The sequence below is a fragment of the Lithobates pipiens genome, unplaced genomic scaffold (assembly GCF_037356315.1).
Source record: "Lithobates pipiens isolate NorthernLeopardFrog02 unplaced genomic scaffold, aLitPip1_a1.2 Scaffold_13, whole genome shotgun sequence".
Classification (NCBI taxonomy): domain Eukaryota; kingdom Metazoa; phylum Chordata; class Amphibia; order Anura; family Ranidae; genus Lithobates; species Lithobates pipiens.
The window spans coordinates 354,577,358-354,600,882 of NW_027507718.1; the positions used below are offsets into that span (position 1 = coordinate 354,577,358).

At 47.6% G+C, this 23,525-nt stretch overlaps 1 protein-coding gene across 1 annotated transcript in view; it reads left to right on the top strand.

The window, feature by feature from the left end:
• Nucleotides 1-13,655: 13,655 nt before the first annotated feature.
• LOC143975892 (uncharacterized) overlaps nucleotides 13,656-23,525 on the top strand; it is a 33,480-nt gene continuing 23,610 nt past the window's right edge. Inside the window, exons 1-2 of the mRNA XM_077478440.1 lie at nucleotides 13,656-17,082; nucleotides 17,581-18,903. Coding sequence (XP_077334566.1) covers nucleotides 14,749-17,082; nucleotides 17,581-18,903 — 3,657 coding nt within the window. The 5' untranslated portion in view covers nucleotides 13,656-14,748. The remainder of the gene's footprint in view (nucleotides 17,083-17,580; nucleotides 18,904-23,525) is intronic.

The following is a 23,525-nucleotide window of genomic DNA, read 5'->3' on the forward strand; positions in this document are numbered from 1 at the left end:
GATGCATGCACTGTCCTGTCACCGTTTGAGGAGGCCACAAGGATGGTGAGCAGTGACAGTGCATGCATCAGTGACACTGTACCTCTTGTCCACCTCTTGGAGCATACGCTGTGTGGAATAATGGACAGGGCACTTGAGGCAGAACAGAGGCAGGAAGAGGAGGACTTCCTTGCCTCTCAAGGCCCCCTTTATCCAGACAGTGTTCCTGCTGTGCCACCCATCACACAGGAAGAGGATGAGGAGGAGGAAGAGGAGGAGGAGGATGATTGTGTCAGCATGGAGGTGGAGGCTGGCACTCAGCATCAGCAGCAGCAGCAGCAGCAGCAGCAGTCTTGTAGGGATGATTTACAGTCCCAAGAAACACGTGGACTTGTACGTGGCTGAGAGGAGGTAGCTGCGGATCATGTTGTCCTTAGTGACCCAGAGGACTCCGGACCGAATGCCTCAGCTAACCTACGCTGCATGGCCTCCCTGATCCTGCAAAGCCTGCGGAAGGATCCTCGTATTCTTCGGATCAAGGAGAGGGACCATTACTGGCTGGCCACTCTCCTTGATCCACGGTACAAGGGTAAGGTTGCCGACCTTATCTTGCCATCGCAGAGGGAGCAGAGGATGAGACATCTCCGGGAGGCCTTGCAGAAAGGTCTGTGCAACGCGTTCCCAGAGACTGGGATGTTACAAACTCCTGGTCCTGGACAACGTGTTGCTGAGGCATCGGTCAGAAGGAGCGGGGGAGAAGGTGGCCGTCTGACTGATGCTTTCAGACAATTTTTTAGTCCGCAGCCCCAAGGTATGATCGGTTCCAGCAACCATCGCCAGCGTCTGATTTACATGGTGCAGGAATACCTAGGGGCAAGGTCAGACTTGGACACCTTTCCCACCGAAAATCCTCTGGCTTACTAGGTCTTGAGGATGGATCACTGGCCAGAGCTTGCACAGTATGCAATTGAGCTACTGGCCTGTCCTGCATCCAGCGTTCTTTCGGAACGCACCTTCAGTGCTGCTGGTGGCTTTGTTACCGATCACAGGTTGCGCCTGTCCACCGAATCAGTTGATCGACTGACCTTTATCAAGATGAATCAGTCTTGGATCACCCACAGCTACCAAGCACCTGAAGCTGATGTAACAGAATAATTTTTTTTGAAATATCACATCCCTTCAAGACTGCCTATGCTGATGCTGAGTGACTGTCCTGTTATGTTGATTGTCTATCCTCTTCCTCCTCCGCTGATATGTTGGAAGAACATTTCTGGTTCTGGTTGATGCCATCAGCCCAATTTTTCTGCCCCTGTTTAACAGGGGCGTTTAAGTACAATTTTTGATGCAATTCTTTGCAGCAGGGCTAATTCCTGCAATCAAACAAGAGTATATGGGAGAGGTTGCAGTCTCGTGGCACCAGCACCAGTGCCTAAGGCCCAATTTTTCTGCCCCTGTTTAACAGGGGCGTTTAAATACAATTTTTGATGCAATGCTTTGCAGCAGGGCTAATTCCTGCAATAAAACTAGAGTATATGGGAGAGGTTGCAGTGTGGTGGCACCAGCACCAGTGCCTAAGGCCCAATTTTCCTGCCCCTGTTTAACAGGGGCGTTTAATTACAATTTTTGATGCAATGCTTTGCAGCAGGGCTAATTCCTGCAATAAAACTAGAGTATATGGGAGAGGTTGCAGTGTGGTGGCACCAGCACCAGTGCCTAAGGCCCAATTTTTCTGCCCCTGTTTAACAGGGACATGTAATTACAATTCTTGATATAATATTTCACAGGAGGGCCCGTTCCTGTGCCCACCCAGAGTAACTGTGAGGACTTATAGTGTTGTGGCACCAGCACCACAACCACCAAAGGTCAATTTTTCTACCACTGTTCAACAATGGAATGTAATTACAATTCTTGATATAATCATTCACAGCAGGGCGTTCCAGCGCCCACCAAGAGTCACTTTGAGTGCTTACAATGTTGTGGCAAAACCAACACCTTGTTCTGCCATTTCTGCAGAGCATATAAGGCAGGCCCCTACTTTCAAACATCCAACTTACAAACATCTCCTACTTGCAAACGGAAGGAGACAACAGCAAGTGAGATGAAAAAAGATGTACGACAAAACAAATTATACAGGGGTGATAACCCTTCCCTATGTTTTCCAAAAAGCTTAAAAATAGTTTTTTTGACTGGAGCTACACTTTAAAAATGTACCAGTTGAAAATTACAAACAGATTCAACTTAACACAACAAACCTACACAGTCTCTGTCTTGTTTGCACCGCCTGTATACTGCTGTTATGAGTATATAGGGCCAGGGGGCCATGCGCATTTCCTTTTTTTAATATGGGTACGGGGTTCCCCTTAATATGCGTACAAGACCCAAAGGGGATGGTAATGGGCAGGGAGGGCTACCCATGCCATTTTTCTCAATGATTTTCAATCATATTGCAGGAACCAGTTATAACATTAAAACCGCAAGCAGCTTTAAATGACGTTATTTCTGTTAAATGTCATTTTGTGCAGGGACTGTTCTAAACACGGGAAACACGTGGCACTTCACAGGCATACTACAGACACCCCCCAGGCACCATATTTAAAGGAATATTTCACTTTTTTTCCACTTTAATCGTCATTAAAATCAGTGCTCCCGCCAAAACGGCCGTTTTTAAAAACATTTTAGGCATTGACAAATGTCCCCTGGGTCCCCAAACCCTTTTTAGGACAGTATCTCTCATATTAGCTGTTAAAATTAGCACTTTTAATTTTGAACGTTCGAGTCCCATAGACTTCAATGGGGTTCTAACGTTCGTACGAATTTGGGGTCCGTTCGAAAGTTCTGGTGCAAACCGAACCGGGGGGTGTTCGGCTCATCCCTATTGGTAAACATAAACATAATATTCCCCTTCAGAGAGAAGGAGAAAGGGAAAATTCAACTGGATGGATCTGAAATAGCAAGACCCTTTGCTAACCTTAGAAGAACCAAAATACGAGTTGTAGCATACATGAAAATAAAAAGAAAGATCGGGAGGAAAAGAGGGAGGGGGGACGGGGGACGGGGAGAAACGACCTGAGGTCCGATATGCCAGAGACACATAAAGGGGGGGGGGTATCCCACAGAAGTTCAATCAGTAAGGGGGGGAAGAGTCCAGGTAGGGGGGTCTGGAGTCTGCTGTCCTGCTGAATGTAGCGATCAAGTTGTAGAAGATGTTAATGTTAATGAGGGTAGAGGAAAGAATGTTCTTCAAGTTGGGCTTGTTCCCGGGGAGTGAGTTTCGAGGCTATAAACAGATCCCATCTGCTGCAGAAGCGCTGTTTGGCTTTCTCGTGAGCCAGATTCGTATTGAGTTTGTCCCGGAATAGGAGCTGCAGGAGGTCTCTGCTGACTTGGGAAACAGAAGGTTTTGCGGTGGAGATCCAGTTGGCTATAATGGCTCTCCTGGCGAGCAGGAGACATATCAGGGCCCATTCCTTGCCCTGAGGAGTGGGAGAGGTTGACCAGGGGAGCAGTTTGTGGTCCCAGTGACCGAAGATGAGGAGCAAAGGGTCCTTAGGGAGCTTCAGCAGTGTAATCTCAAAGATGTAGGCCAGAATTTGATCCCAGAAGGTGGAAATAAAAGAGCAGGTCGAATAGCGGTGTGTGAGGGAGGGCTTAGGTTGCTGACACAATGGGAACATTGAAGATGAGGATGAGTGTGGTTGGGGTTATGGGTGGAAGGGGATGTGCGCCCGATGGGCAATTTTCAACTGTGTTTCCCTCCAAAATTCATTTGGGACCAGCTTGTACACTGTATTAAGGCCTTGAAGAATCTTTTCCACTAGGTCAACGTCTGGGAAATCTCTTGCCTAGTTGGCTACTGAGGAGGATTCCAGAGGAGGCATGGTTCTCAAGAGTAGCGGCATGTAGATGTCGGAGATTTTGTAAGAGTCTTTTTGTAGGAGTGCCTCTATGAATGAAGATTTAAATCTCGTGGGTTCATCTCTGCAGGTTTTTTGTAAAAAGCTGAGACATTGACCATAGTGGAAGGTAGATGAGTTGGGGAGAAAAAACTTGGCGGCCAGAGAAGAGAAAGATAGTGCACATCCAGACTCCAGATCACAAAGGGAAGAAGGTAGAGAGACCCCTTTGCTGCCATAACTCATAGGGTTGGTGGTCCAAGCCCGGGGTAAAATTTGGGTGACCCTGTATCGGTAAGAACCTGGATATAAACGTAGATACAGTGGAGTGAAAAAGTGTTTGCCCCCTTCCTCATTTCCTGTTTGTCACACTTAAGTGTTTCGGAACATCAAACCAATTTAAACAATAGTCAAGGACAACACAAGTAAACACAAAATGCAATTTGTAAATTAAGGTGTTTATTATTAAAGGTGAAAAAAAATCCAAACCATCATGGCCCTGTGTGAAAAAGTGATTGCCCCCTAAACCTAATAACTGGTTGGGCCACCCTTAGCAGCAACAACTGCAACCAAGTGTTTGCGATAACGTGCAATGAGGCTTTTACAGCGTCCTGGAGGAATTTTGGCCCACTCATCTTTGCAGAATTGTCCTAATTCAGTTACATTAGAGGGTTTTCGAGCATGAACGGCCTTTTTAAGGTCATACCACAACATCTCAATAGGATTCAGGTCAGGACTTTGGCTAGGCCACTCCAAAGTCTTCATTTTGTTTTTCTTCAGCCATTCGGTGGTGGACTTGCTGGTGTGTTTAGGATCATTGTCCTGCTGCAGAACCCAAGTTCGTTTCAGCTTGAGTACACGAACAGATGGTCGGACATTCTCCTTCAGGATCTCTTGGTAGACAGCAGAATTCATAGTTCCTTTTATCACGGCAAGTCTTCCGGGTCCTGAAGCAGCAAAACAGCCCCAGACCATCACACTACCACCACCATATTTTACTGTTGGTATAATGTTCTTTTTATGAAATGCAGTGTTCCTTCTACGCCAGATATACTTGGACACACACCTTCCAAAGAGTTCCACTTTTGTCTCATCGGTCCACAGAATGTTGTCCCAAAAGTCTTGGGGATCATCAAGATGTGTTGTGGAGAAATTGAGACGAGCTTTGATGTTCTTTTTGCTCAGCAGTGGTTTTCTCCTTGGAACTCTGCCATGCAGGCCATTTTTGCCCAGTCTTTTCCTGATGGTGGAGGCATGAACGCTGACCTTAACTGAGGCAAGTGAGGCCTGCAGTTCCTTGGACGTTGTTGTGGGGTCTTTTGTGACCTCTTGGATGAGTCGTCGCTGCACTCTTGGGGTAATTTTGGGCGGCCGGCCACTCCTGGGAAGGTTCACCACTGTTCCATGTCTTCGCCATTTGTGGATAATGGCTCTCATTGTGGTTTGCTGGATTCCCAAAGCTTTGGAAATGGCTTTATAACCCTTTCCAGACTGATAGATCTCAATTACTTTCTTTCTCAATTGTTCCTGAATTTCTTTGGGTCTTGGCATGATGTGTAGCTTTTAAGGATCTTCTGGTGGACCTTACTGTGTCAAGCAGCTCCTATTTAAGTGATGCCTTGATTGTGAACAGGTGTGGCAATAATCAGGCCTGGGTGTGGCTAGAGAAATTGAACTCAGGTGTGAACAACCACAGTTATAGTATGTTTTAACAAGGGGGGCAATCACTTTTTCACACAGGGCCATGATGGTTTGGATTTTTTTTCACCTTTAATAATAAACACCTTCATTTACAAATTGCATTTTGTGTTTACTTGTGTTGTCCTTGACTATTGTTTAAATTGGTTTGATTTTCCAAAACACTTAAGTGTGACAAACATGCAAAGGAACAGGAAATGAGGAGGGGGCAAACACTTTTTCACACCACTGTAGTTTGAGACTTTTCCTCGCCTCCCTCCAAGCAATAGTGGTATCTCTTAGCAGGAGGTTGTGTTGAAGTAACGGCGGCAGTGATTTCCACTTACAGTGGAGGAGTGCTGTTAAGGAGTAAGGGTGAGTCATTGCAGCTTCCAGATGATAGTTAGAGTAGTAGGATTTTTGGGTTATCCAGTCCATGCCCACCTTCAAAAGACAAACTAGGTTATAAGTTCTAATATTAGGGAGACTAATACCCCCTTCGGTCCTGGGAAGATGGAATTTTGAGAAGGCTATGCGTGGTCTTTTGTTCTGCCAAATAAATTTGGATATAGCAGAGTTAAGGAGTTTGGTATCCCTGTGCCTTAGGAGCAAGAGTATCGTCTGGAGAGGATACAGTAGGCGTGCGAAACTGACCATTTTTACCAGATGGCATCTTCCCAGGAGCGGGAGAGGCAAATCCATCCAGTTTTCTAGTTCCTGAGTAATTTTGGCAAAAAGGGGGGATAATTGAGGTGGTAGAGAAGGAAGTTTCCCTATTTTTACTCCTAGGTAGGTGAGATTTTGCGATCGTGAAAATGGATTTATGGGCCATGTTGGTGGTGAAAGGGATCCTATGGGAAGAATTTAGAGTAGTTTATGCGTAAACACAAACATTTTCTGAATTAGTCAAAGGTGGATTTGATCATGGGCATGTCCACAGACGGGTTAGCGGAGAATATGAGGACATCATCTGCAAAGAGTGATGTCTTCAATTCATGCTCCCATATTTTAATGCCATGTAAAGGGGCCACACTAGACAAATATCTGGACAGGGGCTCAAGAGCTATATTAAAAAGGAGTGGGGATAGAGGGCAGACCTGTCTCATGCCTTTATGAAGGCGAAACTCGTCCGAGAGGAGACCTGCGACTACCAATCTGGATGCCGGGGAGGCGTACATAGAGCTGACTAGGTGGAGAAAGGGGCCGGAGAAGCCCATTTTAGTCAAAACCATTGAAAGCCATTTGAAACTAACGTTGTCAAAAGCCTTTTCGGCGTCAAGGGTAATAATGGCAAGGTCACCGTTTGGGTTGCATCTAGCGTGTTCTAGAGCCATCATTACCTTTCTGATATTGACTGTTGCCATTCTGCCCTGGACAAAACCCGATTGGGCAGGGTGTATCAGAAAAGGGATGATGGTGGCCAGTCTAGTAGCTATTATTTTTGAAAGAATTTTGACATCGAGGTTTAAAAGCGAAATGGGCCTATATGTGCCAGGTTCTTGTGGATCCTTCCCTTTTTTTTCTAGTAGTTTAACAATCGCTTGGTTGCCCGTGGGCAGATAGGGGCCGCCAGACCACATGTGTTGGTAGACGTCTTTAAGAGTCGGTGCTAGGAGTGGGCCTAGTGATTTGTAAAATGCGCCTGTCAGGCCATCTGGGCCTGGGGCTTTGGATGAGGCTAGTTTACGTATTGTAGATGTTATTGGGAAGAGGATATTGGGTCAGCTCAACTTTCTCGAGGAAGTCGCGTGCCGTGGGCTTGTCTATAGGGTCCGCCGCATAGAGCGAAGAATAGTAGTGCAGCATAGCCACATTTATTCCTTTTTGCGTGGACGTGATGTTGCCGTCTGGGTCGCGTATGGAGGAGATAATAGTTGGAGCGATAGGGTCCCTTACACAGTCTGGCGAGAAGCTTGACCGCCTTGTTGCCAAATTTATGAAGGGTGGCATCAAAGTATGCTTTTTTGGTAGATTCCAGGGTGTCGGCCCAGGTGTCAAAGGACTGTTTGGCTACTTGCCAAGCAGTCCGGTTTTCAGGAGACTCATGGGCGTAGAGTGCCCGTTGTGCGTGGTGGAGTCTGGAACTGGATGTTTTGTAATTGAGATGAGCGTTTTTTTGCAGGAGGATGCATAGGAGAGCATGCCCCCTCTGAGGAACGCTTTACCCGTGTCCCAAAACAGATTTGGGTTATCAGTGTGTGCCGCATTGGTCAGTGTGTAGTCTAACCATTCTTTTTCAATGTAAGCGCAGAAGTTGGCGTTATTCTGAAGGTAGGATGGGAAGCGCCATATTTTAGGGTTGGGGTGTAAGTCAGGTGTCTCTAGGGTCGCTGAGATGGGTGCATGGTCAGAGATAGCTATGTCATGAATGTCCGCTCCCGGGATCAGGGGAATTAGGTCATCTGAACAGAATAGATAGTTGATCCTAGTGAAAACATTATGTGGGTGGGAATAGAAGGAGAATTCTCGATCGGTCGGGTGGTGAAGTCGCCAAATGTCATGGAGGCGGAGGGATTCCATCGTTGATGCTAGGGTTGTGGGAATGGTGGGGGCTGTAGGTGGGATGGGCACAAGGGCGAGGACCTATTGTCCAATGGGTGAATTGTGGAGTTAAAGTCACCTCCAACGATATGGGGAAGGTGTGGATGGCGGAGTAGCCAACTGGTCAATGTGCTGAAGAATTGCTTTGGAGGGCTGTTGGGGGCATAGACATTAGAAATTATGAAATCTTTCATCCCAATATGGACGCGAATGTAAAGAAGCCGGCCCTGGTGGTCCGTGTCAGTAGATAAGATCTTACAGGGAAGGTTCTTATGTATAAGTATAAGTACTCCCACTTCACGGCCAATGGAGTCGGAGCCCACCACCGTACCCACCCAAAGTTTCCTCATCCGATGGAAGTCGGGTGAAGAAAGGTGGGTTTCCTGCAGTAGGGCAATGTCGGCTTTAAGCCTTTTGAGGTGGCGGAGCACCTTCATTCTTTTGGAGGGGGAACGAAGCCCCTTCACATTCCAAGAGACTACTTTCATCATGGTGGGATTGTGTTGGGGATTTGTGCTGGTGTTACTAGTGATATTTGGTTGCAGGAACCTGAATAAGGCATATATGAAGGAGCTATGCTAAAGAAGGCCAGGGGGGCCCTCATGGATGGGACAGCGGATGGTGATGTATTAAAAGTGGACAAAGTGGGGAGGAGAGGATGGTAAGGCGGGGGAGGGAGGAGGGAAGAGTGTGAATGCCAGAGATACATAATAACGAACCATAGAAAATCATTAACTAACTTCACTTTATTCCGCATGGAAATCACTGTGAAGACCAGCTCCCAGTACCAAGCCCCGTGCCCGATGCAGATAAGTCCACCCTACAGGGGGGGATAGGGTGTACCATCAGTCAAGGCAAGGGTTCGGGGAGAGTAGGAGGGTCTACACAAAGAGGCCATAGGGGAATTACAAGTCTAAAGAAGTAGGAATGAACAATCAGTAGAACCACTGAAAAACATGAAACATAGTTAACGAAACGTGAACCAATACTAATGCAAAACAATCCAATAGCCCTTTTACCCATGTCAGATACTACCTGAGGGGTGTGGACGGCCACAGGAGGGGGGGTCCAAGATCAGTTCACCTTGCCCAGATAGGAATGCCTAGTATGACCAGGCCTCAAGGGGAAGGAATAGATCAAGAAAATGAATGGACGTTTGAGCCCATCAGCGTGGGATTAAGGCGCGTTTAACCCGGACCCAAGGCCCTAAAGCACTTAGGAGAGTCTTTCCGCGGGCTCCTTTGATCCAGAGCACGATTGATAGGAGCCGCTTTGGGTGTGGGGCTGAGATGGGGACCCGAGCGTAGTGATTTCAGAAAGGATGTTGCCTCCGCCGGATCTTGAAAGGAGAGTTGTTCGCCATTAGGTGCTTTGATCCGCAGGACAGCAGGGAATGCCAAGGTAAACTTTATGCCGCGTACACACGAGCGGACTGTATGGCGTACTTAGTTCGTCATACAATCCGACGGACAGTCCGTCGTACTTTCGACTGAACGGACTTGACCACACACGGATGCACAAACAGTCCGTCGAAAGCTTATGCGATGACGTGTACAGCACGTACGACGGGACTAGAAATAGGAAGTCCAAGACACAGCAAAGCACCCTTCCGCCGTGTAAATCCTTTCTGGGCATGCGCCATTCTTAGTCCGTCGAACTAGCATACTGACTAGCGGATTGTCCGCTGAAACCAAAGTACGACGGACAGAATTTCGAAAAATCCGAAATTCTTAGTACGCCGGACTGCACACTGAAAAAGTCCGCTGAAGCCCACACACGAGCGGATTGTCCGCTGAAATGTGTTTCGACGGACTAAGTACGCCATACAGTCCGCCCGTGTGTACGCGGCATTAGTTGTTGTTGATGAAGTTCCATGCAGATGTGTTGAAATGCCTTTTGTTTTTTGGAGACATCCACCGAATAGTCCGCAAAAAACGAAATTTTCACTTCATCAATTTGAAGGGATCTGGACTGTCGGTATTGCTGTAGTATGGAGGCTTTATCCGAGTAGTTCAGGTATTTAGCGATTATCGGGCAGGGAGATTTGTGCTCTGGGTTGAAAGCTTCCACGCGGTGTACACGTTCCATGGTGAAGGGCCCCCCTAGGCCCAGTGCTTCAGGGATGCTCTGACAGAGCAGACTGGTGAAGCGATTCGGGGTATTCCTACAAATCGCAGGTTGCTCCTCCTGGACCTATTTTCGAGGTCATCAAGCTTTTCCAGCACATACTTATTCATTCTGTCTTGGGCTTGTTCCAGAGATTGTGTCTGGTAGAGTTCTTCCTCAAGATTGGAGATGCGAGTTTCAGCCTCATTTAATCTGGAGGTATGCTCCCCTAGCTGAGCTTGTATCTTTTGCATGCTTGAACTGACAGCTTTCTCCACTGATGCAGCAATCATTGGGGAGAGGAGAGCAGCTACAGCCTGAGCCAGGAGTTCTGTGTGGTGCTGCATAGATAGTGTTTGAGGAGGGCCAGATATTTGTGGAGGGGCAGAGGACTGCTGTTGAGATGTGTCCAGGTGGGTTGTCTGTGAGGCTGGATTGTCCCCTACCTCCATCTCAGGCGCTGTCTCCGCTAGGGGGGCCGCGATGGCCGGAGCTGTGTAGGCCGAAGCCGGGGACTCGATTTGTGGCTGGGCCGACCACGCGGTGTCAGTCACGTACGATTGCAGCCTGGTTTTTTCCATGAACCAGTCCATTGTGTTCCCGGTGTCGTGGGGAAGGGCTGCCTGAGTTTTTAGGGCAGAAATGCCGGTTTTATAGGCCGCTGTGTGGAGGGACAGCTACTCCATGCGGTGCCGGAACCGGAAGTACCGGAACACCGTTTTAAGTCCACAGACACTCTCTCTTCATAGGTAATAGTGATAGAGTTACACATAACGTATAGCAAGGCAGAAGCCTGTAAGAGTGGTTGGTAGTCACTGAGCATGTTTTATAATCCTTAATGGTACAGCATTTAACATGCAATGAGAAGTTTTTTTTTTTTTTTTGATAACTGCTTAATTACTATCGCTAAGTCTATCCCTGATACTCAGAGTGATGAGGCCAGGACTATTACACAGTTTTAACAAATTAGGGAATCTTGGGGATTTCACACATGATTCCTGTGTTTTTATCCATATGATAACCCCTACTGTAAGCATAAACTCAGTAGTCACTTAGTTAGGTACACCAGTCTAAATTCTGTTTATTAACTCTTTTATCTTAATGGTCAAAACATGAATTTCTCAGATTGGGACTTTAAACTGGGCTACAAACAGTTTGATGATAAAAAAAATATAAAAAATGTATTACACATTGATAATATATAGCAAGATGAACATGGGGATATATGAAACAAACACAAATATTGGGAACATAAATGGAAACCAGCTGCAAAGAAAAGCCCAGAACTTTGTCAGACAGACAGAACAGCCAAAGCATTTCGAAAAACAAAATGCAGATCTTCTTCAGGGACAGAGGGCTTGTGGGTTCCAGACCTTTAGCTTATATCTATGATAACAGAATGTATAACATATATGCAGAAATACATAACATGCATAAAAAATATACATGTATTTTATATACATTCTAAATATATTTTAAAAATTGAAACAGTAAAAACACAGCTGAGCATACTGACCTCAAATGTCGATGCTCCACCCATATAGACAAAGAACATAACTCAAAAAAAAATCAAAAGAAAGGTTTGTCCATGAGAACAGCGCACAAGCAACAGAGAAGGTAAATTACATCAGCCAGGGGTCCATATATTGTGGGATGGTCTTATTGTATAATTTAGTGGTATAACTCTAGGGGAAAATGGAACAGCCAATTAATTTGAATGAAAACTTCCAGTAAATACACCTTATGCCGCATACACACAATCGGAATATCCAGCAGACAATCCGCCCGTGTGTGGGCTCTGGCGGACTCTTTCTTCCCAAAAGTCTGGCAGACTTAAGCCCCATACACACTATTAGATTTTCTGCTGAGTTTTTCCTTCAGAATTACCAAAACCATGTAATATGAGGTCAAACATTAGGAGTTTCAATTTGTATGCAATCAGGCAGGCCCTTCTACTACATGGTTTTGGTAAGTCTGATGACAAAAATCAGAAGACAATCTGACAGTGTGTATGGGGCTTTAGAAAGAAGTCTTGACTCAAAATTGTCCGCCCATCTGTGTGCTAGTCCGCCGGACTTTTGAAATGAACGGACTTGCCCACACACAGAGTAAAGTCCGTTCATTTTGAACATGGCTCCAGGTAGACGGGACTAGCGCAGGAAGTCAATGTTGCCGCCTCCATCAGCGAGATTGACACCTCACAAGCCCCATCATCTGGTATGGATTGAAAGGGGAACACCTATGCCGAAATGGTGTGGGGGACCCCCAAAGTCCATAGCAGACCCTTATCCGAGCACACAGCCCGGCCGGTCAGGAAAGGGGGTGGGGACGAGCAAATGCCCCCTCCTGAACCGTAATAAGCAGCATGCCCTCAACATGAGGGGGTGCTTTGGGTAAGGGGGGCACCCTGTGACCCCCCCCAACCCAAAGCACCTTGTCCCTATGTTGATGAGGACAAGGGCCTCTTCCCGACAACCCTGGCTATTGGTTGTCGGAGTCTGAGGGTGGGGGGTTTATCAGAATCCGGGAGCCCCCTTTAATAAGTGGCCCCCAGATTTCGGCCCCCCACCTTATGTGAATGAGTATGGGGTATGATGTACCCCTACCCATTCACCTGGGGGAAAAAAGCGTTGATAAAAAAACGCAACACAGGTTTTTAAAATACATTATTAGACAGCTTGGGGATCTTCTTCCGTCTTCGTGGGTCTTCGGGGGTCTTCGCACCGGACTCCTCCGCTATCTTCTACTCTACACTAGTAAAAGAGCTGGAAGAAGAAAGCGGAGGCCCGGCAAGAAGAACCGAATAGGGGGACAAGACCCCCGAAGTTGGAAGAAGACCCCCGGACGGCGGCAGCAATGAAGGAGAAATCCGGGCTCCTCCGCTAGTAAAAGAGCTAGGAAAAGAGCAAAAGATAGGGGAGGTTGTAACGATATCACGTCTGAGCCAGGATATATTATAACTAGTTGCCATTTTGTGTGGAAAGCAGCCATGACAGTTTGGCTGACCGTAGAATAAACTTGCATCTGTAAAAACTCCCCCCTCCCTTGTCTTAGGAATTCCAAAAGCTCTTAAAATCTTCAAAGGGACGAAAGGTTATCTTAGCAGAGAAAGCACAACCAGGATAGGACAATAAACAAGGCTCAAGTGGCCTGGCAAGATATTCCGGCCTGTCGTAAAACTGTCACTTTCTCCAGGCAGAGAAACAACAGATACCCGTCGTAAATACTTCCAACCACAGGCTGGAAAAAGATTAGTAAAGTGTTGAAAACTTTACCATTTTTTATAACTTTCAAAGCCCTCATAGCACAGCCATAATATGGATATATTTAGTTTCCTCTGATAATTTCTAACATTTCAAGTCCAAACACCCCTATGTCAGGTCATATGGGAAGCCCCTGGGACCCCTTACTCCTCCTAGTTAACCCTGAAATGGCAAACCTGTCATGTGTGGACTCGTTTTGAAGCAAATATCCTGCTGATCACTAAAATGGATATCTGCAGTCTATAAACAATAGAGAGGCAGAGATATGAATATGTATTATAAAGTGTACCTGGGACAGGGTCATGAGTGTAGACACCTCCCAGCAACCAACCCCTAAACAAGATGACCAGACGATTGGTCACTGGTCGCTGTCAACACCCCCTTTGATTTGACAGAAAAGAGGAGAGGCCAAGGCAATAGTCAGTTCTCCTTTTTACCATCCAAGAAAGAACATCTGCCAAGTTGAGAACCGATTACCTTTGCTTATCGATTGAACTCTGATCAACCCTTGGACATTAACTGCAAGTATACTTCCTTCCCAATTCTACCTTATTTCTTTGTGGCTGTATATTGTCTTTATTTTTTGAAACATCCTTTTTCTGTAAATGTTTTATTCGCACCAACCTTGACCTTTTCATAATAAATCCTTATGTTGAAAAGTGTTAACCTTGTCTTTAAAGCTCTTGATGCAAACTATAAACGAACCTGTCTCTTAAAAGGGCGCTACTGTGATAGAGTAAGGCGCTGAGCAGACCTGTCTGTGGTGGCAGTGTGTGTTGCAGGCGCTTATTCTAATTGGTGTTGCTTAAATTACGAGTCCCCCCGGCTCTGTCTTTTAAACGGGGGTGGTGGCAGTTAAAGGGTTAATTGTGTAATTAGCCCAGTGACAATCGCTCTCAGGCTGCCTGCACCTAGATTGTGGTCCCGCAAGCTGGAAAATCTTTGTGCTGGGTGCAGCTGAGTGTGGCATTGTTACGTAAGTGACAGCGTGGTGTTAGGTTGGCCGGTCCTTTGTCGCCAGTTAGCGAGGAGGGCAGGGATCTGACACCAGCGTTCGTCACATATTGGCTGGCAGCGTAGCGGGATAGTTTCGCATTAAGAGCATTCAGTGCATTGTTAGGAATTAGCTCTGCACTGAAGGAGTGTAACCTTTGTGGAAACAGTCCTTAGAGACAAGCTGGTGCACATTATTTTTTGTTTACGTTTTTTAAAAAGAGATATACAGCAACAGCTCCTTTCTACATCTTCTTCCTATCTCTGCTTTCTGTTCTATCTTTTCTGCTTGCAACATGTCTGGGGTATCAGCATATAAAAAGATGAGCAAAAATGAACTGACTGCTGAGTGCACAGAAAGAGGAATTGATGTCGGTGGCAAAAACCGTGATGGCTTGATACATGCCCTACATGAGTTTGATATCCGTGCAGACCAGAACCTGGGGGAAACTGGACCAGAAAGGGTTTCCGCTACTCCAGAGCCCAGTGGTTCAGAGGCGGCCTCACCAGATGGGCATGCAGAGACTGACACTGGACTACCACGGATTGTTACCTCCAAGTCATCGCCAGAGCAGGCCAGCATCAGATTGCCTGGAACCAGAATAGACTGTCCTCAAATGCAGGAAACACTACAACACCTCAGGGAGACGGATCCTGTGGCGTACCTGCAGTTTCTCGAGCGCCAGGCTGAGAGAGAGGAACGCAGGGCTGAGAGAGAGGCTGCGGAACGCCGGTCTGAGAGAGAGGCTGATCGTCGGCACGAACTGGAGATGGCTAGGCTCCAGCAGCAGCGACAGGTTCAGAACCTCGGATCCCTAGAGCACAGGGATGACTCTCTGCCAGTGACCCCGGCAGCCAAATTTCCAGTTATGGAAAAGGACAGTGACATTGACGTGTATCTACTGTCGTTTGAAAAAACTTGCCGTCAGTACCATCTGCCCCCAGCACAATGGGCCCGGTACCTGACGCCAGGGCTACGAGGCAAGGCCCTGGATGCTTATGTAGAACTGTCAGAAGAGCAAGGAGGTGATTATGAGGCCCTAAAGGCTGCAATCATCCAAAAGTTTCAGCTAACCCCGGAAGTGTACCGGAAGCGTTTTAGGTCCTTGCAAAAGGGGCCTGGGGACTCATACCTGGATGTGGTAAGTCGCTTACGCACCACATTCCGGCAGTGGACTAAAGGCTTGAAAGCCGATTCTTTTGAGTCCTTGGAAGATCTTATGATTGAAGATCAACTTTTGCATATCTGTCCTACAGACGTCAGACAGTTTGTGCTGGAGCGAAAGCCAACCTCTGCCAAAGCAGCAGCAGAACTGGCAGATACCTATATCCACTCTCGGGTATCTGACCATCGCAAGGCTCCTCCAAATGGCTGGAAAGGAGGGAAATCACACCTGGCAACCCCTCCTCTACCTACCAACCAAGTTCCTCAGCGGCCGGAACCTGCAGCTCCTGGAGCCAAAGCCTTTGTGACTGACAACCGCAAATGCTATAACTGTGGGAAAGGCGGACATCTCCGGACACAGTGCCCTGAGCAGAAGAAGACGACAATCCCTGGCCATCCGGCCAGCAACCCTTCTGCTGTGCTGCTCGTCGGTGGAAAACCTCCAGGAACCAATGCCAACTTGCAGCCAGTCATTGTAGGCCAACGAACTGTAACAGGCTTTCGTGACACTGGAGCCGAAGTCACTTTGGTCAGACCAGAGGTGATAGAAGAAACAGACATCATCCCAGAGAAGTACCTTTCCCTGACTGGAGTTGGGGGAACCTGTTCCCATGTACCTCGTGCCTATGTTTTCCTGGATTGGGGTGCCGGAAGTGGGATGAGAGAGGTGGGTGTCTCTGAGGAGATCCCCACTGCTGTGTTGTTGGGTTCTGATTTAGGTACCCTTGTTTCTTACTATGCCCCTGCTAAGAGCACCCAGGATGCTCCCACGGAACCTTCTGGACCTACCAAGGTACTGTTTACAGATGTTGGGGTAATATCTGGGCAACCTGTGGATGGACAGAGGGAGGGGGAGGGTGGAGTTGAAGTGCAAGGTCCTCCTTCAGAGACAGGAGAGGAGATCCCCTTGCTAGTGAAGGTACCTGATGTATGTTCCAATGTTGCTGAACTGATAAAGGTTAAATGTGATGATGATGACAATGATGACGATAATGATGATGATGATGATGATGTATTGCCAGTCTTAGTGGTCACTCGCAGTGCTGCAAAGGCAGCCGAGGTGCAGGCACTGATCGCAGAACAGCAGGAGGAGGTCTCGGGGCCCTCTCCCTGTTCTGACCCAGTGGACTCCACCTCTGTTGAGCCTCAGCAGCCGTCCTCGTTTGCCACAGGACTGCTGGCTGAGAGTTGTGGTCCCGCCTTTGAAACAGCACTGCAGACAGACCAAACACTAGCACAGCTCAGAAGTCTAGCTGATCGCCCCCCTGCAAAGAATGACAAACAAAAGGTCTACTGGGACAAAGGGAAACTGTATAGAGAAAATTTGCCTGCAGAGGGGAATGAGGCTGACATAGGTGACAGACAGCTGGTGGTACCCAGTCAATTTAGGGGACCACTGCTAAAAGTAGCCCATGAGATTCCCCTCGCAGGGCACTTGGGGATCACTACGACCCGAGGGCGGTTGGTACATAACTTTTATTGGCCCAGGATGCTTGCTGACATAGCTGACTACTGTCGGTCCTGTGTTACCTGCCAGCGAGTTGGCAAGGTAGGGGATGTCCACAAGGCTCCACTAAAACCTTTGCCTGTGATTGATGAACCTTTTAAGAGGGTGGCAGTGGATATCGTTGGGCCTTTGGCCATCCCTAGCAGTTCAGGCAAACGTTATATCCTTACAGTTGTCGACTATGCCACACGTTATCCAGAGGCGGTGGCTCTCTCCTGCCTCCGGACAGACAAGGTCGCTGATGCTCTGCTGGGAATCTTCACAAGAGTGGGATTCCCAGCCGAGCTCATTAGCGATCAAGGCCCTCAGTTTGTGTCTGACTTGATGCAAGCTCTCTGTCAGCAAATACAGATGACGCATATCATGGCCAGTCCTTATCACCCACAAACAAACGGCTTGTGCGAGCGCTTCAATGGCACCTTGAAACAAATGTTGCTAACCTTTGTGCACTCCCAGGGCAAGGACTGGGAACGGTATCTGCCTCATCTGCTGTTTGCTTACAGAGAGGTGCCTCAGGAGTCCACAGGCTTTTCGCCATTTGAACTTCTGTATGGAAGGAGGGTAAGAGGGCCCCTGGACCTAATCCGTGAGACCTGGGAGGGCAAGATTGCCGACCCAGAGGTCTCTGTTGTGGATTACGTCCTAAAATTCAGGGATAAAATGGAGACGCTGGTGGAAATTGTGCGGGAAAATATGACCCAGGCCCAGACCAGGCAGAAAGAGTGGTATGACCGTAATGCTAGGGAGCGGACCTATGACATTGGTCAGAAGGTGTATGTTCTGCTTCCCCTGCGGCAGAACAAACTCCAAGCAGCATGGGAAGGCCCGTACACCATCACCCAGCGTCTGAATGATGTCACCTACTTGGTCAGGTTGGGAGAAGGGAGTAGACGGCAGAAGGCCATTCATGTGAACATGATCAAAGCCCATCATGAACGCACGGCCTATGTCATGCCCGTCTGCAGCAGGCCAGAGCCTGAGGAGGCTGATCCACTTCTAGACCTGCTAGCTGACACCAGGGAGGTAGACTCAGAACTCCTGATAAACTCCAATCTTACCCCCAACCAGGTACCTGGACTGAAGCAAGTGCTTGCAGTGCATGGTAGCAGGTTTACGGGAAAACCTGGGAGGACGCATCTCGCTGTCCACCAGGTGGACACTGGGGTACATCCTCCCATTAAACAGTCAGCCTATCGCGTCTCCCTGGAGGTGCTGGCTGACATGAAAAGGGAGGTGGAGGAAATGCTACAGCTGGGGGTGATTCAGAAGTCCCACAGTGCCTGGGCGTCCCCAGTAGTCTTGGTCCCCAAAAAGGACCAGACGACCAGGTTCTGTGTGGACTACCGGAAACTGAATGCCATCACCACTGCAGATGCCTACCCCATGCCTCGGATTGATGAGTTGTTAGACAGGCTGGCGGCTGCCCACTATATCACCATCATGGATCTGAGCAGGGGGTATTGGCAAATTCCTTTGGCCCCTGAGGCTCGAGAAAAGTCGGCTTTTATCACCCCATTCGGCTTGTTTGAATTTACCGTCATGCCGTTTGGGATGAAGAACGCCCCAGCTACCTTCCAGAGAGTCATGAATGACTTACTGGAGGGGCTGGAAACCTTTGCAGTAGCCTACCTGGATGACATCGCCGTGTTTAGCCCTACCTGGGAAGAACACCTGGTGCACCTGTCACAGGTCCTGGACCAACTGACAGCTGCCAATCTGACCGTCAAACCCAGTAAGTGTCAGATTGCCATGACCAATGTGCAGTACTTGGGACACCGGGTAGGAGGGGGCACCCTGAAACCCGAGACCGGGAAGGTTGATGCCATCCTGGCATGGCCTACCCCCCAAACCAAAAAGCAGGTTATGTCTTTCTTGGGGACCGCTGGCTACTATAGGAAGTTTGTATGTAACTATAGTAGCCTGGCTAAACCTTTGACTGACCTAACCAAAAAGAAACTGCCCAAGGTGGTGTCTTGGACACCAGAATGTGAGCAGGCATTTCAGGCCTTGAAAGAGGCGCTGGCCCGCGCTCCTGTGCTACAGGCTCCAGACTTCACCCGCCGTTTCCTAGTGCAGACTGATGCCTCTGCCTATGGATTGGGTGCAGTCCTGAGCCAGGTGGATGATGCCGGAGAGGAGCATCCCATCCTCTACCTGAGCCGAAAGCTGCTTCCCAGGGAAGTAGCATACGCCACGATTGAAAAGGAGTGTCTTGCGATCGTGTGGGCTCTCCAGAAGTTACAAACGTACCTTTATGGACGGCACTTCACTGTGATCACAGATCACAATCCCTTGAGCTGGCTAAATCGTGTGGCTGGGGAGAATGGCAAACTACTTCGGTGGAGCTTAATTCTTCAGCAATACGATTTCACCATCCAGCATAAGAAAGGCAGCACCCATGGCAATGCTGATGGGCTGTCGCGACAAGCCGAGCCTGCAAGAGTCGGTTGCGTCAGGAGGGAAATTGTAGTTCCCTCCCATGCAACCACCTAAGGAGGGAGGTGTAACGATATCACGTCTGAGCCAGGATATATTATAACTAGTTGCCATTTTGTGTGGAAAGCAGCCATGACAGTTTGGCTGACCGTAGAATAAACTTGCATCTGTAAAAACTCCCCCCTCCCTTGTCTTAGGAATTCCAAAAGCTCTTAAAATCTTCAAAGGGACGAAAGGTTATCTTAGCAGAGAAAGCACAACCAGGATAGGACAATAAACAAGGCTCAAGTGGCCTGGCAAGATATTCCGGCCTGTCGTAAAACTGTCACTTTCTCCAGGCAGAGAAACAACAGATACCCGTCGTAAATACTTCCAACCACAGGCTGAAAAAAGATTAGTAAAGTGTTGAAAACTTTACCATTTTTTATAACTTTCAAAGCCCTCATAGCACAGCCATAATATGGATATATTTAGTTTCCTCTGATAATTTCTAACATTTCAAGTCCAAACACCCCTATGTCAGGTCATATGGGAAGCCCCTGGGACCCCTTACTCCTCCTAGTTAACCCTGAAATGGCAAACCTGTCATGTGTGGACTCGTTTTGAAGCAAATATCCTGCTGATCACTAAAATGGATATCTGCAGTCTATAAACAATAGAGAGGCAGAGATATGAATATGTATTATAAAGTGTACCTGGGACAGGGTCATGAGTGTAGACACCTCCCAGCAACCAACCCCTAAACAAGATGACCAGACGATTGGTCACTGGTCGCTGTCAACACCCCCTTTGATTTGACAGAAAAGAGGAGAGGCCAAGGCAATAGTCAGTTCTCCTTTTTACCATCCAAGAAAGAACATCTGCCAAGTTGAGAACCGATTACCTTTGCTTATCGATTGAACTCTGATCAACCCTTGGACATTAACTGCAAGTATACTTCCTTCCCAATTCTACCTTATTTCTTTGTGGCTGTATATTGTCTTTATTTTTTGAAACATCCTTTTTCTGTAAATGTTTTATTCGCACCAACCTTGACCTTTTCATAATAAATCCTTATGTTGAAAAGTGTTAACCTTGTCTTTAAAGCTCTTGATGCAAACTATAAACGAACCTGTCTCTTAAAAGGGCGCTACTGTGATAGAGTAAGGCGCTGAGCAGACCTGTCTGTGGTGGCAGTGTGTGTTGCAGGCGCTTATTCTAATTGGTGTTGCTTAAATTACGAGTCCCCCCGGCTCTGTCTTTTAAACGGGGGTGGTGGCAGTTAAAGGGTTAATTGTGTAATTAGCCCAGTGACAATCGCTCTCAGGCTGCCTGCACCTAGATTGTGGTCCCGCAAGCTGGAAAATCTTTGTGCTGGGTGCAGCTGAGTGTGGCATTGTTACGTAAGTGACAGCGTGGTGTTAGGTTGGCCGGTCCTTTGTCGCCAGTTAGCGAGGAGGGCAGGGATCTGACACCAGCGTTCGTCACAGAGGTGTCTGGCGAGAAGACCCCCAAAGACGGAAGAAGACCCCCTGGAGCTGTCTAATAAAGTATTTTAAAAACCTCTGTTGTGTTTTTTGTTAACACTTCTTCCCCCAGGTGAATGGGTAGGGGTACATCGTACCCCATACTCATTCACATAGGGTGGGGGCCAGAATCTAGGGGCCCCTTATTAAAGGGGGCTCCCAGATTCTGATAAGCCCCCCGCCCGCAGACCCTGACAACCAACGGCCAGGGTTGTCGGTAAGAGGCCCTTGTCTTCATCAACATGGGGACAAGGTACTTTGGGGTGGGGGGGCGCAGGGCGCTCCCCTTCCCCAAAGCACCCACCCATGTTGAGGACACGTGGCCTGTTACGGCTCTGGAGGGGGAGCGCTCACTCGTCCCCACCCCCTTTTCTGACAGTCCGGGCTGCGTTATCAGATAAGGGTCTGCTATGGACTTTGGGGGGACCACCAAGCCGTCCTTTTGGTATAGGGGTTCCCCTTTAAATCCATACCAGGTGATGGGGCTCATGGGGTATCAATCTCACCTATGGAGGTGGTGACATCTTCCTGCGCTAGTCCCGTCTACCTGGAGCCACGTTCAAAATAAACGGACTATACTCCGTGTGTGGGCAAGTCCATTCATTTCAAAAGTCCAGCGGACCCCCGCCATAGTCCGGCGGATTGTCCGGCAGACCTAGTCTGCCGAAAAAGTCTGGGCACGTGTGGGCAAGTCCGCTCGTTCGGAAAGTCCGGTGGACATCTGCTGCAAAGTCCGGCAGATTGTCCGCCGGACTAATTCCGCCGGATAGTCTGATTGTCCGTCGGACTAAGTCCGCCGGATAGTCTGATTGTGTGTATGCAGCATTACTAAGACAGCAGGCTTCAACACATATCTATATAGACCGTAGCTATAGAGGAGAGGTAGAATAGTACTTTCGCCTTAATGAAGGTCTGGTTGATAGAGAGTGTGTATCAAAAGTTATTAAACCATCCAGAACATCAAGGGTTAGAGATGGTTGTATCCATCAGCGAGATATCTGGATGTACCTTATGGACCTGGAAATGATCACATAGGGAAAAGTTAACTTAATAGATTGTACCCAGAACTGCTATATATCTTGCGGTATAATAAATGAGAAGAAAATGTAAAGGTCAAAAGGCAAAAGAAAAATGCCTACATATTGTATATAATTTGCCTTAACCACTTAAGCCCCCCGGACCATTTGGCTGGCCAAAGACCAGAGCAATTTTTGAGATTCGGCACACCGTCGCTTTAACTGACAATTGTGCGTGCGTGCGGCGTGGCTCCCAAACAAAATTGTCCTTTTTTCCCTACAAATAGAGCTTTATTTTGGTGGTATTTGATCTGCATTTTTAATTTTTTTGCCCTATAAACAAACAAAGAGCGATCAATTTTGAAAAAAACACATTATTTTTCACTTTTTGCTATAATAAATATCCCCCAAAAAATATAAAAAAACATATTTTTCCTCAGTTTAGGCCTATACTTTGACATATTTTTGGTAAAAAAATTACAATAATCATTTATTGATTGGTTTGCGCAAAAGTTATAGCAAAAGTTATAGCTTCTACAAAATAGGGGATAGTTTTATGGCATTTTTATTAATATATATATATATTTTTTACTAGTAATGGCAGTGATCAGCGATTTTTATTGTGACTGCAACATTATGGTGGGAGGGGTTAAGTGTGTCCTAGGGAGTGATTCTAACTGTCTGGGGGATGGGATAGCAGTGACAAGACACTGATCGCTGCTCTCGATGAGAGGGATCAGACGATTAGTGTCCTGTCACTAGGCAAAACAGGGAGATGCTGTTTTTACATCTGTATCTCACCGTTCTTCAGCTCCGTGACACGATCGTGGGCACACAGCGGAGAACGAGTCCACAGGTCCGCCGAGCCCCCGTCACAGAGCTTGCGGCAGACGAGTGTGCGGTGGGAAATTTAAAGTAAAATGTATGTACGTTACTTTGCCCAGCCATGCCATTATGCCAATGTAAATGTACAGGAGGCAGTCGGCAAGCAGTTAAAGTTGGAGTCAAAAATGATGGAGATGTGGCTGGTGGTGTCTGGCAAGGTAGAGCAGAGACTGACTGAGTGGCTGAAGCTCTGTATATATCTGTGCCAGGGAGTGATAACCAATTGCACACACCTGGATAAGGGCTACTGCAGCCCTGCAGTGATCTGACCAGGCATTGTAGGTGTGCCATATTTGTGGATGACTATGTTGAGAACAGCACCTCACTCTGAGGTCATCAGTCAGCATCAGAACGAGTGTCCAATTGCAGATTGGCCGCAAAGCACAGGCGTTCATCTCTGCCCCTTTGAGAACATACACCAGGAGCAGTAACGCTGCCGCATGCCGCATGCCGCATCTGCCACACACTATAGGATACTACATAGCTCCACTCTATATGTATTGGCTGGATGGCACTGTGAAGATTCACATATCAAACCATGGACTGTCAAAAGGAACAG